At 34.6% G+C, this 16,634-nt stretch overlaps 1 protein-coding gene across 1 annotated transcript; it reads left to right on the top strand.

Annotated features, from left to right (window-relative positions):
- The first annotated feature begins 5,151 nt into the window (after positions 1-5,151).
- LOC137388151 (uncharacterized) lies at positions 5,152-16,098 on the top strand. The gene is made up of 4 exons (XM_068074655.1): positions 5,152-5,753; positions 7,089-7,833; positions 12,786-13,517; positions 15,878-16,098. The coding sequence occupies exons 1-4, from the start codon at positions 5,160-5,162 to the stop codon at positions 16,096-16,098; spliced, it is 2,292 nt and encodes a 763-aa protein (XP_067930756.1). The 5' UTR covers positions 5,152-5,159.
- The last annotated feature ends 536 nt before the right edge of the window (positions 16,099-16,634 follow it).

Raw genomic sequence — 16,634 nt, 5'->3', positions numbered from 1 at the left:
GAAACTTGACAGGAATGCACTCGGTACACTAAATTTTTGTGAAGCTACATAACAGAAACTTTGAATTTAACTTAAATGAATTTATCTGACTAAATACACACTTGAAGCTAAGTTTTAATCTTTCACTGACTTTACTTTAATTTTTTTGTTATAATTTTTTATTTGTTTCTGGTTTCGTCCTTTTTAACATGTATTGACTGTGAATTTTAGCCAGCCTTTAAAAAACTTTTTTCAATCTGATCAGGGAGAAAGACTGAGCTATAGTGTTCCTGAAGGCGGTCTCTGGCATACTTGGTCATATAATAGTCATCTTGTATCTCAAAAATTACTTATATCTCAAAGAACTAGCTAAAAATAGTGCTCGTATTTCAATTTTCTCATATATTGGGGCAATCATATGTCAAGGTAAGACCGCATCCGAGAGTTTAGCACAACAAAGCATTGCCAACTAATAAGGCTGAGATGGAGGAATTTAGCTTCTATTTTTATAAATTTGTCTAACAACCATAAATGCAAACACCTTTGTTTGCATCAGAGATATACAGATAACATGTGACTATTTCTGTGACAGCTATCTACATGTACATAATACTATATATATAGTCATTGGTGAATACCTTTGTACAAATATCAAGATTTTACAAATGTGTGGAGACAATAATGAATAGTGAAGTTTCCTAGGGACTGAACAAGAGGACTATATAATGAACTAGCTGTACTACCGGCGTTGCCCGAGTAATAAAAATATCTGAAAATTGATTTGTATTTAACATATAACAACATCTGCCGTTCTAAATTTCAAACTACATATCATGAGAGAAGTGTTTTGTGTAGTTCAAATAAATTAAGAGAGAAAATAAAAACAACTGTAAAGGTTTTCAAACGTTGTCAAACAACTATAATTTTCAAACTTCATACCAGGAGGAAAAGGTTTTGTGCAGGGCAACTAAATTAAAAACAAATAAAACAACTGTAAAGGTTTTCAAACAACTGTACATTTCATAATTTGAAACAAGTGTTTCGCTGAAATAAATTAAAAGGAAAAATAAAAATGTAAAGGTGTTTAAATGCAAATGTGAAATCATTAGCAAGTAATCGCTAAATATAGTCTATTTTGCTACGATTACAATCCAAAATTATTTGGTATACAACTATTTGATTTCAGTTCGTTTCAGTGTTGATATGCAAAAATTAACATGTAGGCTAATATCGTAGGCTATAGGTACTAATCGTCATCATTAAAAATAGTGCCAAAATACTATATTAACCTTAGTAACTATAGACACCTACAATGACTTCCGTAAATTTTGTGGTTATGATCTGCATGCCCAAGAAAATATAACATTACTATGTACTACCTGATGAGGTTTTTCCTTCGAGACAGACTTGTAACATAAACGCTGAATCTAACCTGAATGAATTTAGTTTACTAAACACATACTTGAAAGAAGTTTTAGTATGTATTTTAGTAAACCTTAAACTTCTAACATTAGTTTTATCATTGCAAAATGTTTTTATTAAAACGGATACCGGATATACCGTATAACAGACACAGATAACTCGCCATGGTAACTCCACTCCTTCAATAACGTATATAATCAGGACACAAATTGCCAAATTTTAAATTCGAGATAAACTATTGTCGATATTGTGGGGCCGAATAAATTAGCCCGACCGGAAAAAGACGAATAAACATCACGTTGCGTATATTTAGGTCCCAAAATATTTCTGAACAGAAGCATCGTAAACTCGTGGATGCAAGGCTAAAACAATTAGCACGCGCATGGAATATTCGATATATGAAAACGTAACTGATTACTAGGTCGTTCTGGCTCAGTGGTAGAGCATCCGTCCGGATAAGAACCTTGTCGATGCATTCGTCGTGAGTTCAAATACATCGGAAGCAGAATTTTAATTATTAAGATTTTAAAATCTATAGCTGGATGGACACACATACACTCATACTTTGAGAAATATATATATAGATAGGAAGATAAGTATGTAGACAGTTGCAATTGCCTTTGAGCAGTGCGTAAAGTTTCTTAACACATGGTCCATATATATGTAGGGAGATTTGAAAAAACCCGTTTAAGAAGTTTTATAACAAGTAAAATTGTATCAAAGCCATTACCTAGAACTCTGCAATTACGAATGATCTGTAAACTTGTAGGGAGAACAGTTGAAGTAGAATGAGGCAATTCCTAATTGCATCCATGAGGGAAGAACGAACACGAGTCACAATGTATTGATTCAGCCTTGTATTACATTCCACTTATCTCCTTCAATAAACAGTATTTCTCGTTATTTTGTTTAAATATATTGCATTTTGGGAAATGTTTATTACAATATAGTAATTATATTTGTGAAAATTAATATTTTAATGGTAGTTTTGCATTGGTTTGCAAAGCTGAAATTATCTATCATTACCTGCATGGGATAACAAGGTGCTTGAAAACCTCTTTTGGATTTGTATATAAATAGATGAATCTGCTCTCATTAGAGGAACACTCGGCTGGGAGCTCCAATCAACTGCTCTCATTAGAGGAACACTCGGCTGGGAGCTCCAATCAACTGCTCTCATTAGAGGAACACTCGGCTGGGAGCTCCAATCAACTGCTCTCATTAGAGGAACACTCGGCTGGGAGCTCCAATCAACTGCTCTCATTAGAGGAACACTCGGCTGGGAGCTCCAATCAACTGCTCATATCCACCAGTTCTGCACATTATTATCATCAAATGGATAAAGATGAGTTATGGGTATCAGCCACAAAATTTCTAAGAAAATACACATTTTCAATGTTAAAAGTTATACTTCCCCTGCTTCAAACTTGAATACTACTTTATAGTTTGTTGTTTGGTATAACAAATAATTGGAATCTCACATCTACGAATTTTGCAAAGATTAGTTTAACTATTGAAAAATCAATGACACTAAAAGATGAGCATCTACAACAATACAAGAAATTATGTAAGCAATATATCAATGTATATCATGAACTTTCTTTTGAGCTGAAGCATGTAAATCAGTGTTAATAAATATACTATCCACTACCTGTCACACACCTGAATATTGAGATCGGAAACTAATAGTTTGGAGTTGACAAAATTACCGGTAACATTGAAAATATATAATAAAAGAGCCAACAGTTTTTTCCCGTCAATTTTAGGAAAGCAAACTTTTAACCATTGAAGGATTTTCTATAACCTAATGGATAAACAATTTTAGTACAGCCTAAAACTATCTGCAGGTCGTTTGACACATTTAAATGAGAGAATGAATATGAGCGGAAGCCAGTCAAACGAATGTCCACACAGTTCTCTAACCAAATGCCACTCATCATTCATCCTTCCCATATCAATTGACTCCTTGACTTCTTCTATTTAAGCTGATGTTACTTTCGACTATGTACATAAAATGAGTGTATATGTGTACTATTATGACTATGTACATAATATGAGTGTACCACTGGAGATAATGAGCTGCAGAACTAAAGCTCTAAAGGATTACTAATGTATTTTACTAACGTTTGACAATATGAATTATTATTAAGCAAATGAACTAAAACATATTAACATGAGAACAACATGACAGTTTTATAAAAGAAAGCAGTTTTCATAGCATTTCATTTCATGCAGAATTCATATATGAATGTTACATGCTTTTTATGTTATCGATTAACTGACTGACTAATTAACTAATATCTCCCCTTATCCATGATCAGATTATGGGTCTTGAGAAGTACTTTCAACTATAGCACTTGGCCAGAATAATCTAATTGAATTTGTCTTGCTAACTCAGCTACAGTACATCTCCAATGACCTTATTATAACTTTCATTAGTATATTTAAACCTAAATGTAAATCCTACTGGAACAAAAGAATTTATGATAATAAAGAATTTACGTAAAGTTTTTGCTCGGTATTACGTAAGCAATTCCATATAACAAAGCATCAAGTAGATGCAAGTTCTCAAATTCGATTTGAACAACAAGAGTACCATTATCGTACTCTCGATAGTTCAAATCGATAGTTCAAATCGATAGTTCAGGATAATTTGCTTTAAAAGTGTTTTCTCTCTTGCCGCACAGGGGAAAAAACTGACGTTTATGGATATCTCTATTAAATATGCTAGTATCCTGGCAGTATAGTGTGCCGTGAGTGATTGACAGGCGCGCCGATAAAGCACAGCAAATAAGTAGGTGCACAATTATTCAGAAATACCTAAAAGCGGTCGATTGGCACAGGTGTTAAAGTATAGGTCTACCAAGGTGAATGTCACGAGTTGGAGTCTTATTGAACGCATCCCTTTATCCTGACCTCTGACCCGGCTTCAAAATAACTGACATACAGACAGAAACTGGTCTTACTATAGCGAATACACATTTTGTTTTACTTCATTTTGGACATGAACATTTGTTTTGTACTTTACAGCATAGACCTTGCGGTCTAGAAAAAAGTGAAAAAATTTGAATCAAATTGAAGGCGTGCGCTTCAATTAATATAAAATTAACATAATCATGAACAAGAGCATGAGGTAAAATATTGATACAATTACATGTAATCGAAGTGTAAAAAGTGTTTTTATGACAAGATAAAGCCACCAAAGAAAGGCCTCCATACACAACTGCAAAACGTGGCAAAGAAATGCTACAAAATTTGTGGTTACAAACAACTCTCCAGCATTTTCGTTACAAGTCAACACACTGAGATTTTCTTTTATTAATGTTAAAAAATGTTGTATACTTGCTTTTGGTCGCAATGGAACACAAAACCTGTAATTTACTTCAATTTTGCCATCTTATGACTAAATTTTGTCACAGTACAAAATATTGCTGTTATGGATTAAATGGCAGTTGCTATTGCCGCAACAGACAAGTAGGTTTAACCAATTATTCGATTGATAGACACTTTGATTGATGAAACCTACATCGAAAGACTGATCATACCAGCTATAAAAATGTATTCCCATAAACTTAGAGATTACCAACATAAATGTATATATGAATATATAGAAAACAGAAAATTAATCATTCCTACGACTTAGCTGGATTTTGCATAAATATTTTAACCTAAATAATTATGGGAAGAAATTAGATACAAAATGCCAAAAAAATAGCTCTCATACCAGGTAGATAACTCCCTAAGATAGGTATGCAGGCATGCTTAGCTTGTTCAATTTCGGTAGTAAAGATAAGAAAGAAAATAAACATGGAACAGAAACAGAGTATACAGCCGGGATGAGTTATGTATATGAAAATTTAGTTGGAAGCCATGCTATGGTGCAGAGCCCCTTTGGTGATAAACGCATGACATACGCGGACTATACTGCTTCAGGGCGCAGTCTCTACATGATCGAAAACTATATCTCAAAATATGTTCTCGGTTATTATGGCAATACACATACATCAACTTCCTACGCTTCCATGCAAACAAGCAAGTTTCGAGAAGATGCAAAGAGCATAATACGGCGTTGCGTCAATGCTAGCAATGACGATGCAGTGATTTTTGTCGGAAATGGTGCAACAGGAGCTATACACAAGCTCATTGGAGTACTTGGAATGAATGAGGAAGGGGCAGCTGGAACAACAGTTGTATTTATTGGACCATATGAACATCACTCAAACATCTTGCCATGGAAGGAGACAGGGGCAAAGCTGGTAAGAATAGGTGAGGACAGAAAAGGACAACTAGACATGGACCATCTGGAAAAAGAACTGAAGGGACATGCTGCTGATGGCAGCTGGAGAATGCTAGTAAGTAATTGTAATCGTTTGAAAGTTATTAAACAACCGGCCGTTACATCTCGAACAGAGCCTGCATTACATGGAACAGTTTATAGCATCAAGAGAGAAAATTAATCAATTGGTTGTGTCAGAAATTTTTGATTATAAATTGGCCCTGTTAAGGTCAGAGCAGATTTACGGCTAGAATCTTCACATTTTTCAAGTGAAGTTTGAATAGCAAAACTGTGTTGGATTTCCAAAACCCTACAAAAACTGGTTTGGGAAATTTTTAGGACAACACATGATCAGAGCTGACTTTTTGACACAAGCAGCAAAAGCTGATTGGCTCTTGGCTGATTGGCTCAGTTGGATTGTAGCAGCAAAGCTGATACAATCCAACTTGTGCGTCCAAAATATAAAATTGATTCAAAACTATATTCCAACTGGAAAATCTATAATAAATCTTCATCTAATATTGTTGCGAGTTAGATTCTACCATGCTCAAATAAATGTCCCAAGTGGAATATATCTGTCAAGCAATAACAAACCAGGAAGTGAATAAGTGGTATGTCACAGTTTTCATGACTATGTATGCCAGGATATAATTAAAACCAATTAGGAACATTTGCCTGACGGTAAATAAAATCAATTAAGAAACTGAATAAGTACTGTGCCACAGTTTGTTATTCAGTTTGAAGGATAATTAATGCTATTTAATAAAACGAATAAATAGGCCTTAATCTTTTTACCACGTTAACTCAATATAAAGCACTATAGTAGTACACTTTTATAACTTTGCAAAAATTACACACATTTTTGTATTTTCATTAATTAATCTTGCAAAGTGTAATTTTCTAATGGAATCTAAAACTGTTTCAGACAGGTAACACTTCAATGATCTGTATTGAAGAAGTAAAATAAGTGATGGTACAAACTATTTAACACTGAACCATTATTTGTTCAAATTGGGTCAACAAAAATTATTCGTTTTAAAGCAAACATATTGTGTCAAGGGAAAAGTACGGATTGTGATAAATATACCATATTGCTGCAGCATCCAATGACGGGTAATAAAATATAGTATTTTCTTAATTGAAATTAATAAGAAGCAAAGTGCATTTTATTGATAATGGTATACAAAAAAATAGAATTTTACAGTTACACATGCAGAACCAAAAATTGAACTAGTTCTTCCTTTGCCTAGTTTCCCACATTTTATATTTAGGAGACAGATTAGGGCATATAAAAAAATCTTTTGCTAAGATTTCAACTCTACAATCCACATAGTAAGACCGTTGCAATATCGTAGCGTGAAATTTGACTCTTGGAGATTTTTAGTTTTACATGGTGTCTTGTATACTGCAGATTGGCACATTCAGTGCGTGTAGCAATGTAACAGGACTGCTCGTAGACACGATCAAAGTCACACAGATAATGCATGCCTATGGAGGGGTAGCTTTTTGGGACTATGCTGCAGGTGCACCCTACCTAAAAATGGACATGAATCCGCATGCCAATTCAGGAACTGTGAACTCCGCATATAAGGATGCCATTTTCTGCTCACCACATAAATTTGTGGGAGGACCTAGTTCGCCCGGTCTGCTTGTGGCAAAAAAAAGATTGTTCAGTAACATGGTACCTCACGGCAGCGGTGGTGGAACAGTATTGTATGTTAGCAAAACAAAACACTCCTACACTAAAGATATTGAAGAAAGAGAAGAAGGTGGGACACCAGGAATCGTAGAGTCAATACGCGCTGGTCTAGTTTTTCAGTTGAAGGCATCTCTAGGCCCAGACAATATCCAAAAAAGAGAAATGTACCTAGCTCGAAAAGGTATCAACCAGCTGCATGGAAACCCGAATATCATACTACTTGGAAGTAAGATATCTCCGAGAGTGCCTATACTGTCTTTTGCTGTGCGACATCCCATTTCAAAGAAACTCGTACATCACAATTTTATATCTCTACTACTGAGTGACTTGTTTGGAATTCAAGCTAGAGGGGGTTGTGCTTGTGCTGGACCATACGCTCAGGATCTTCTTGGAATAGCAGAAGAGGTAGCACAAGGTAAAAACTTTTTAGGGTGCGTGAGAATTGCAAGAACAAAACGTGCTATAAATATCATAAATTATTTAACATCACAAATAGAATAGAGGTTTAAGAACAACTAAAACCATAAAACATTATTATTCTAAACAAGGAAGGCATATTTAATCGACTTATGCCATCATGTCTACAAAACTGAATTGAAAAAATATAATGAGCACTAAAGCTGTTACAAATAACATTTGTATAAAAATGTTACCGACGTGCAAGTTGTAAAGTTAAACGTGATTCATGTAAATGACTGACATCATTAAACCGTCATGTGAATATTAAACAAACTAGAGTGATATTTGCTACAGCAAGCCTCTTTTTATCTATTCTTCTTGATAAAACTTCTATTTGAATGCCACCTTTATTTGACGGCCACTATAGTAGAAGGGATGAAAAATAGAGCGTCACCCTTTAAAGCACATAAATTACATAATTTTTTTATTATATATTTCAATACATCAGAGTCTTGGCTTTCAAATGAGCCTATATTCAATACACAAAGAATAATAGAACTATGAAAAACAGGATGTCAAAAGTATGCCTTGCAAAAAAAACACTTGGTTCAGGTTCTCAAAACGTGATGTCACAATTATCATTTAGCCTTAGATAGTCGATCCCTTTCGCTGCCATTGAGGCTGCGCTTTTCTGTGACAGTCGGTGCTGTTAAACCCAGAGAGTGCTAATAAACTAGAATTCTAGATAATCAACAATGCCCCGGGATCATGCTAAGTTGCTAACGCCCGACCAATACAAACACATGTTCTGGGTTAATTAATTATGCTTCAATAAATGTACTGTAGTTGATAAAGGTAATGAAATCACATCGATTAAATTGTGACCTGCGGTTGCGTGGCCCTAGGACTATATGTCAATCGCACTTTCGCGAGATCACGCAATGCTTGAACCTAATTAGTCTCAGTCGTGACCCTCAACATCACAATAAAATGAGAGGGCTAGTGCATAATATCATCGGGAAAATATAGTATGGTGCTTGGAATTTGAGTTATTTATCATAGAAATAATCTGTACATGGAGAACTAATGACATTGATTCCTTTGTCATCTTCATTGGTTCTCTAGAGTTGTCCTATCTTCGCCTGACGCTAGCGTCATTATCGTAGTTGACAAATATAAGCGGTAAGCAATAAAATAGGCGGTAAGAGCACACAACATCGCATATGAAAATTGTGACATCACAATTTCTGAGCCAATGCCAGTAAACATTTCTGCAGCAGAGCTCTAGGGAAATCCTATAAACACCAACCAATGTCTGTCTCACCATGGCAAACAATAGCTCATTCGAAAGCCAAGACTCTGATGTATTGAAATATACAATAAAAAAATTATGTAATTTATGTGCTTTAATTGAACACCACTTCTATTTGACTGCCACTTTGATATTCTTCGATTTTGACGAACCCATTATAGAAAGTGATCGATAGAAGTGTCTACAAAAAAGTATTAATAATGGCTTGGTTAAATAAAAAACAATTAATTTTTTCGTGGATGCTGTTTATAACAAAGCCCGTTTTCTAACTCTAAAGCTTAAGGTTTTTTCTTTTAAACTTTAAAACCAACGCCATAGAAATGAGCGTTAATTGTATCAGGATAACAGTAGGTCCTTGTTTAACGCAGCCTTGATACTTTGATGCGTGTGAAAAACGGTTTACAATAATGATGGACTCTGTGCCACTATTTTCAGCCTATAAATTGTGTTAAGTGCGCATGCGTCTAAAGGTTTCTCAATGTTTTCGCAAAAAGTTTTCCAAATAGCAACGCGTAAATGTTTGACTCTGCTAGAAAAGTTGTTTGAACGCTGATATCGACTACTTCAGCAGCGCAAAAAAAGAGTTGGGTCGGTTGACAATGTGGAAAGTGTTGAACAGCCGGATAAAGATGAAATGATTCCACACGGAGGCAACGATCAGAACACAACCTGTCGAGCAATCGATGCAAATATTTTTTGTTTCAAACATGTCCAGTTTTGTTTCTGCATGTATTATAATTACGATTTGTTTATGCCACTTGTTCTCGAATATGTGTTTGTTGCATTTAATAGAATATTATTATAAATCATAAATTTGTAGGTTTATAATATACTACTTGATAGCACCATAGCGGTTATCTAAACTCGGCTTACAAAGGTTCGACTCTCATAACTCTTCTTTTATTGCACATAAAAACCAGTTCTGGCTGCGAACCGTATCAAACTTATCAATGAATGCAATGAGCTTTTATGCAACACTGCTAAATATAATTATAAATTAAGATATCTTTAGATATGCCTTCAAATTTAGAATTAAACAAAATATTGAAAGCTCAAACCAATTGCAATGCAGACTATAAGATCATCATTGGTTAATTGCAAGCAATAAATATCGACTAATAGAGATATTTTTCAGCTTCCTAATGCATATTTATTTAGAGATCTATGACAAGTTGGAGGTAAGTTATAACAGATTTATAGCACCTAAAAGAGTTAATGTTGCCCCGCTTGAAGGAGAGTGCAAAATATAGGTGACATTTGCTTTGCCGTAAAAGGGTAAAATTAGCTTCTTAAAATCCTGACGAGCTATTTGAAAAATACAACACCACCCTTTATTTGAACGTCACCACTAATAAAATGCCATTATAGAAGGGTAGAAAAATAGAGTGCCATGGCATTCAAATATAGGTTTTATTGTATATCAGATATACAAGATAGCAAATGAATCAATCAAAAATATTGTGCTGTTTTTACATCCTCTGAAAGGCACAGTATTTGAAACAAAGCATACTTTGTTTGCACAACAATGCATGTCAGGTCTGCTTGGTTTTTTGAAACATAATTAGTGACAAACAAATTTAATGCCCAAATGTTAAAATTGACAAAGAACTAGGTGACATAAAACATGCAAAGGCACTGTAAAATCTCTATTTGAACGCCACTGTCATTATTTTTTAACTCTTCCCTTAGAGTGGCGCTTTATTAGAGGTGACTTTGAAATAAAGGATGGCGGAGTATTTTTCAAACACATTGTCAGAATAATGAGAAGATAAATTTAATCCTTTCACATGCAAATCGAATATCGCCTATATTTTGTACTCTCCTTCGAGCGAAGCAACACTAATTTTTTTGGATGCAAGACATTTGCTAACTCATCTTCAACTTGTAGATCTCTAAATAAATTTCCTTGAAGCTGATACATGTCTCTTGCTGTTGATACCTATTGCTTGCAACTAATGGATGATGATCTTATAGCCTGCGTTGCAAGTTGTTGAAGCTTTCAAATATTTTATTCTATCCTAAATTTGCATTCATATTTTCATTTTATAACTATACTAGCCAAATTTTCAGCGTTGCACAGATAATAGAATAATTACCTAATAAATTTGAGAACTTAAGTGGATGCTAAATCTTTGCTAAAATCTGTACAAAAACAATACCCGAGGTTTTGGGCTAGCTTAACAATCACGACCCGTAACGGTGTACAGTGCTAGTTATTAATCCCAAGCAAGCGCTTCAAGCATAGGCATATTTACCAATGTAATGACTATTTGCCCAATGATTGCATTGTATCCAGTGTAGCGTAATGGCTAAATTTGCTGCCTATACATCTGGAAGTCCTGAGATCAAATCCAGCGCTGTGTGGATTTTTTATTGCTATATTTTAATTGCTATAATGGGACACAAGGTATAACAAAAGACAAACACTGAGATTTGTATCTATGCTAGCCGAATGCCTGAGATTGCACGGGTATTATAAAGTGGCAGGTAATGTAGTTACCATTGACTAATTTGAGTAAGCTAGTATATGTATTGGTAAACTTACTAATGAGATTTGAGAACAAGCTCAAATGATGTTGTCGGTAACACAGAGTCGCTATGCATATTTTAACCAACATAATGACAGTCTGTCCAATAAATTCATTGTATCCTGTGTAGCTTAATGGGTTAGCGTGTTGTTTAGTCTAAGGTAGGTTGGGAGATCAAATCCTCTGCAATACAGATTTTCTTTGCTAAATTTCAATCGCTATAACTGAACATAGGGTGCAGCAAAGACAAACACTGACGTTTATATATATATAGATTTAACAAGAATTAACAATTAAAGCTCATTGTATTCATAAATATGTTTGCTACAGTTTGCAGCCAAAACTGGCTTTTTGTGTGCAATAGAAGAGGAGTTATGAGCATCGACCTAATGTAATGTAATCGACCCTTCTGATCTCAACTCCTCTTCTGCATAGCTGAGCTAGTCGATATCAGCATCCAAACGATTTTTTAAAAGAGCAAAGCTTTTACATGATGCACTTTTGAATAGGCGTATATACTTTACACACAACTAAAGGGAAAACTGCATGTAATCAAGATCATTTCAAAATTTTAGCCTCAAATTATGTCGTAGCAGAGATTCCATCGTAAATGCAAACATTTTTTCCATATTAAAAAAGGAATTAGTATCAGCCTGTTACTGCCCCTAGCTATTTTTATGGTGCTGCATTTAAAGTTCTAACAAAAAATCTTTAAAGACTTTGAAGGAGTTGGAAAACAGACTTCGATATGAACAGAAACAACGAATGAATTGATTGTTATTGATGTAATCGAGTCATTATTATTATGGTCTAACTTTTCTTCTACTGATCACTTGCTATTATGGGTTCGTCACAATCAAGAATGTCAAATAGTGGCCCTCATCTGGAAGTGTTGTTCAAACACAGGTTTTATGGTATCTTATTCCTGCGCCCACTCATTTTAATCTAATTGAGTCATTGACATACGAAGCAGGCTGAACTATTTTTTGCATCTTTGCTGCTCAGCCACTATTTGTGGCCATTCACTAAGTTAATCATATAGTTATGTACTAAGGAGCAATGGTTTTCGCCTGAGAAGTTCACCACCTGACCCAAAAGTGTCACTCATCAGCATTGATATGTAAATGTATTGCTAAGATGCCTTTCAAATCTATCGTTACTTTACAATAGGCATTATGGCGTTTTTGGATGTGGAATCTAGGAGAGGAACACTAGTGAGCACTAGCAGCGGAACATCTCAGCGAATGGATGAGCAAATTCGCATTGCCAACTCTTTAGGTATTATGAAGCCAGGATTTACCAGGTTGAACCTATCATATTTTATACCTGATGAGGAAGTGGAATTTATACTCTCTGCTGTAAATATAATTGCAAATGAAGGATGGAAACTATTACCCCAATATTCTTACAATGTTGAGCATGGTAGCTGGCGTCATCGGAGCAGAAAAGGTCTAAATCTCATGAGCCTCAATGATATTACATATAAGCACGGTGATGAATTTCACATGGTGGTCAAAGGTAACATCAACCCTCGAAGTGAACCTAGTAGACGACAGACCTTTGCAGACATTATGAAAAAAGCCCAGAAAACAATAGAAGCTGCGGAGGCAGTGGGTCGAGAGCTTTATCCATTTGATGAAGTTACCATGAAGGAATATCTTCCTCCAGAGCTTCTATCTTATGTTTGGTGGCTGGAGCCACAATTTGCCATGCTATCTATTAACAAGCAGTCTACCAAGTCATTACTAGAAATGAAAGGATCAATACCACTCAAACCTCGTATTGAGAGTGGTCCAGTTCACAGCCAAACCATGAAAAGTGCATATCCAAAGTTTGAGATTAGTAAAAGCTTTGAAGAACGATTGGAACAACAGCAACATCGGCAACATCGTCGTAGCTTAGGTATGTCCATTGAAATAGAGTGTCATCATTCCATTGCAAAGCGAAAAAAACTAGGCCATGTAATATTCTACAGCGAACTAACAGGTAGTTTGAAAAACATGCTAGATTTAAGTTCATGTTGAATCACAAGGCCGATGTACTAAAAATATTGGTTTTACTGTTACAGTGGCGGAGAAAATAGCTGGAATGCAACGGTTTATGCTCATTCAGACCAAATTTGGTATTTCAACTTACCTATTTGTTGTTATTTCAACTTACATATCCAGATATTATGTATATTTACATATCAAGAATATGCTTAGAATATAAGGAAAATATTAGTCTCTTCTCCATTTAGTGAGCAATTTTAATTGCAGCTCAAGTTTTAAGAGGCCACAAATCGTTTAGAGGATTAGCCCATCAAATACTGAAACTAATTTCCTGACCACAACACCCGTTTTCAGGGCCACTATATTACAAACAGTTGATCAAATCTCTAAAAAAAAATTAAGGAGTTCAGATTGGAGAAGTTTGTTTTCAGTAAAAAAATGTGACAATTGGTGATATTTGTAGATATGCTTAAATCACTCAATAATAATTTAAGTAAACTCATTAGATCGGTAACAGTATAAGGAATCAGAATAGAGTTTTTTGGAATCTATCTGCAAAAACCTGTAAGTTATTTAAGTCAAGACTAAAAATCCATACGCATTGCTAGTTGTGTGGTCCAGCTATTTTGTCTGGACTGTATTTCTGCTGGTTATAGAGAAATTCATTGCTTTCATATTTAACACATTTTCAAAGTGAGCTTAATTAAAAAGTACCTCTTGAGACTGTGCAAGTACACCATCTGCATATGTCATTCGAGCTGTTGCTAGCAAATCTCAATAACAACAAACAAGCAGGAGAAGATGTACAGTTGAAGTCAGATTCTAGCCAAATTGAGCAGTATTATTCTGATTATATGGGGAAAAAGGCGTGACAAAAATTCTACAAAATTTACACAGCAATAAATTTTTCATAAAAAAATTGAAATTTCGAATTTTTGTTTGCCTAATATTCACTCATACTTCATTGAAAGTACAAAAATTGAATTGGTCCCAACCATCATTTTAGTGCAGCAACAAGTAAAGATTCTGCATGTGATCTGTACATTTAAACAGGATAGAGACTAAAAGAAATCAAAATTCTATTAAAAAACTATTTTTCGGTTGTCTAACCTTAACATTTTCACAATAACAATATAACATGGCTTGAATTGATGGTAATATTTGTCATCTCAGACAAAGTTCTAAGAAAGTCTAAAAAAAAGAAAATGATGCAAAGACATAGGTTGGTCATAATATTAATGTTTTTAGTTAATTGAGTAGGTAGTTGAGTTGACTAAAACTATAATGACAGTATTTTCTATTGTCACCCGCCCTACTGCTCGTGTGCTAAAAGATTAGGCGTTGCTGCACAAGGAAATTACTCCTGACCAAAAACCCAATTGCCCATACCATATACAAAATTAATAGATTTTGTTGCTGCTATTACTCCTTTTAAAAATTGAATGTAATGCAATGGCTCCATGAACTTGCCTATGTCTGAGACAAAAGTTTAAAAACTTTATACAGCAATAGCTTAAATTTATGTCAAAACCAATTATAGAGTTGTCTATAGTGCTGAGTGCAGAATTTCCCTAAGAAATTGAAAAATTGAGCTATTTGTATATCTTTAATGCAGCTAAAACTAAGAAATTGTTTGATAAAAACAAAACGAAATATTCACCAAGGGTAAACATTGCTAGCTCTCAAGCTTTTGCAATATACTTGTACTAAATAACAAACAACACGCAATGGATTGAAATTCCTTTGTCATACGTTTGATATCTAACCCATTAAGTGAAATAACAACACACCCTTAGTTTTGTTATTTTTTCAAAAACTAGGGCAACTAAAAAATGACAGTAATAATACACTACTCGGAGCATTGAATCTTCAAGTCAGTCAAGTAGATGATTGACTAAATAACTATAACAAGATTTCATATTTGTCCTTGAATTTCATTACTGCTTATGCAAATGCATACCAAGTGACTATAAATTGTTTCAAGAAGAAAGTACTTCCGATTGAAACAAAAATTTCCGCTGAGTGGGTAAAACATGTATACTTGCCAGTATCCCAACACCTCTAATAGAGTGCAGTAATCTCACGAGCCAGAAGACCAATGTTCATTCATATCACACCAGAATAGACTAGCTTTGTCACTATGATAATATTACGTAGTGAAAATCCATATAAACTTATTGATAGATTTTAACTTAAACAATTAATACTTACAATTGATGTCAAAATCTAAATTAACAAACTAACATTAAACATGATAATTTTCTGTTTAAGAAACTGAAAATGATGAAACAGCAACAACACAACTTCAAACAGAAACAACTCTCAAGAAAACTGAAAGTAGTAAGCGACCTGGGAGTCTGCAGAAGAAAACAAGTAAACCGAAAGAGAGACGAGCGACTGCCCCAACTCTTGGCAGTGACCATCAACTCAAAAAAGAAAAAAAGAAGAAACAAAGCAAGCATAGATTGGAGTCTCGCAAATCTAGACATTAGCCATGCCAAGTGTTTGTCGATAGATATGCTGTAAAAGATTTATATGTTGTAAAATACATTGGAATCTATAGCCCTGAAGCTTTTGACAATGAATTCAAAATAATATTCAAGGTACAAACACTTTGTTTTCTTAAACTGGGAATATTTTTAGAAACCGAACTTATGTCTCATCGCATCTATGCACACATTTTATGATAAATTCAACAACAGCTTTATTGCATTTAAAACTAGCATATAAATCTCTTGTCTGCCTCATCTTGAGTATGCATCTGCAGTCTAGAATCCAAGTAACAATTCCAATGGTGAAATAGCCAGTGTGGAGCAGGATCAAAACTCAAGCGATAAAGTTTATAACAGGAATAAAAGGCACTAGATGAATCACCGATGCCATAGAAAAACTTTAACTTATCCTGCTAAAACAAAGAAGACAGCAACAGTGACTACATCTGCTAATGAGAATTCTGAGCAGGGAAGAGACCCATCCTGCTGTAACACAGTAATACAATGAAACTATAAACCGACCAGACAGCTTCATC

This window comes from Watersipora subatra, chromosome 2, assembly GCF_963576615.1.
Source record: "Watersipora subatra chromosome 2, tzWatSuba1.1, whole genome shotgun sequence".
NCBI lineage: Eukaryota > Metazoa > Bryozoa > Gymnolaemata > Cheilostomatida > Watersiporidae > Watersipora > Watersipora subatra.
This window is presented reverse-complemented; position numbering and strand designations above follow the sequence as displayed.

Coding starts and splice junctions, on each gene's coding strand:
- LOC137388151 (XM_068074655.1), top strand. CDS start 5,160: ATGCTTAGCTTGTTCAATTTCGGTAGTAAAGATAAGAAAGAAAATAAA. Junction 7,834..12,785: donor GAGAATTGCAAGAACAAAAC/GTGCTATAAATA, acceptor ACTTTACAATAG/GCATTATGGCGTTTTTGGAT. Junction 13,518..15,877: donor GCAACATCGTCGTAGCTTAG/GTATGTCCATTG, acceptor TTTCTGTTTAAG/AAACTGAAAATGATGAAACA.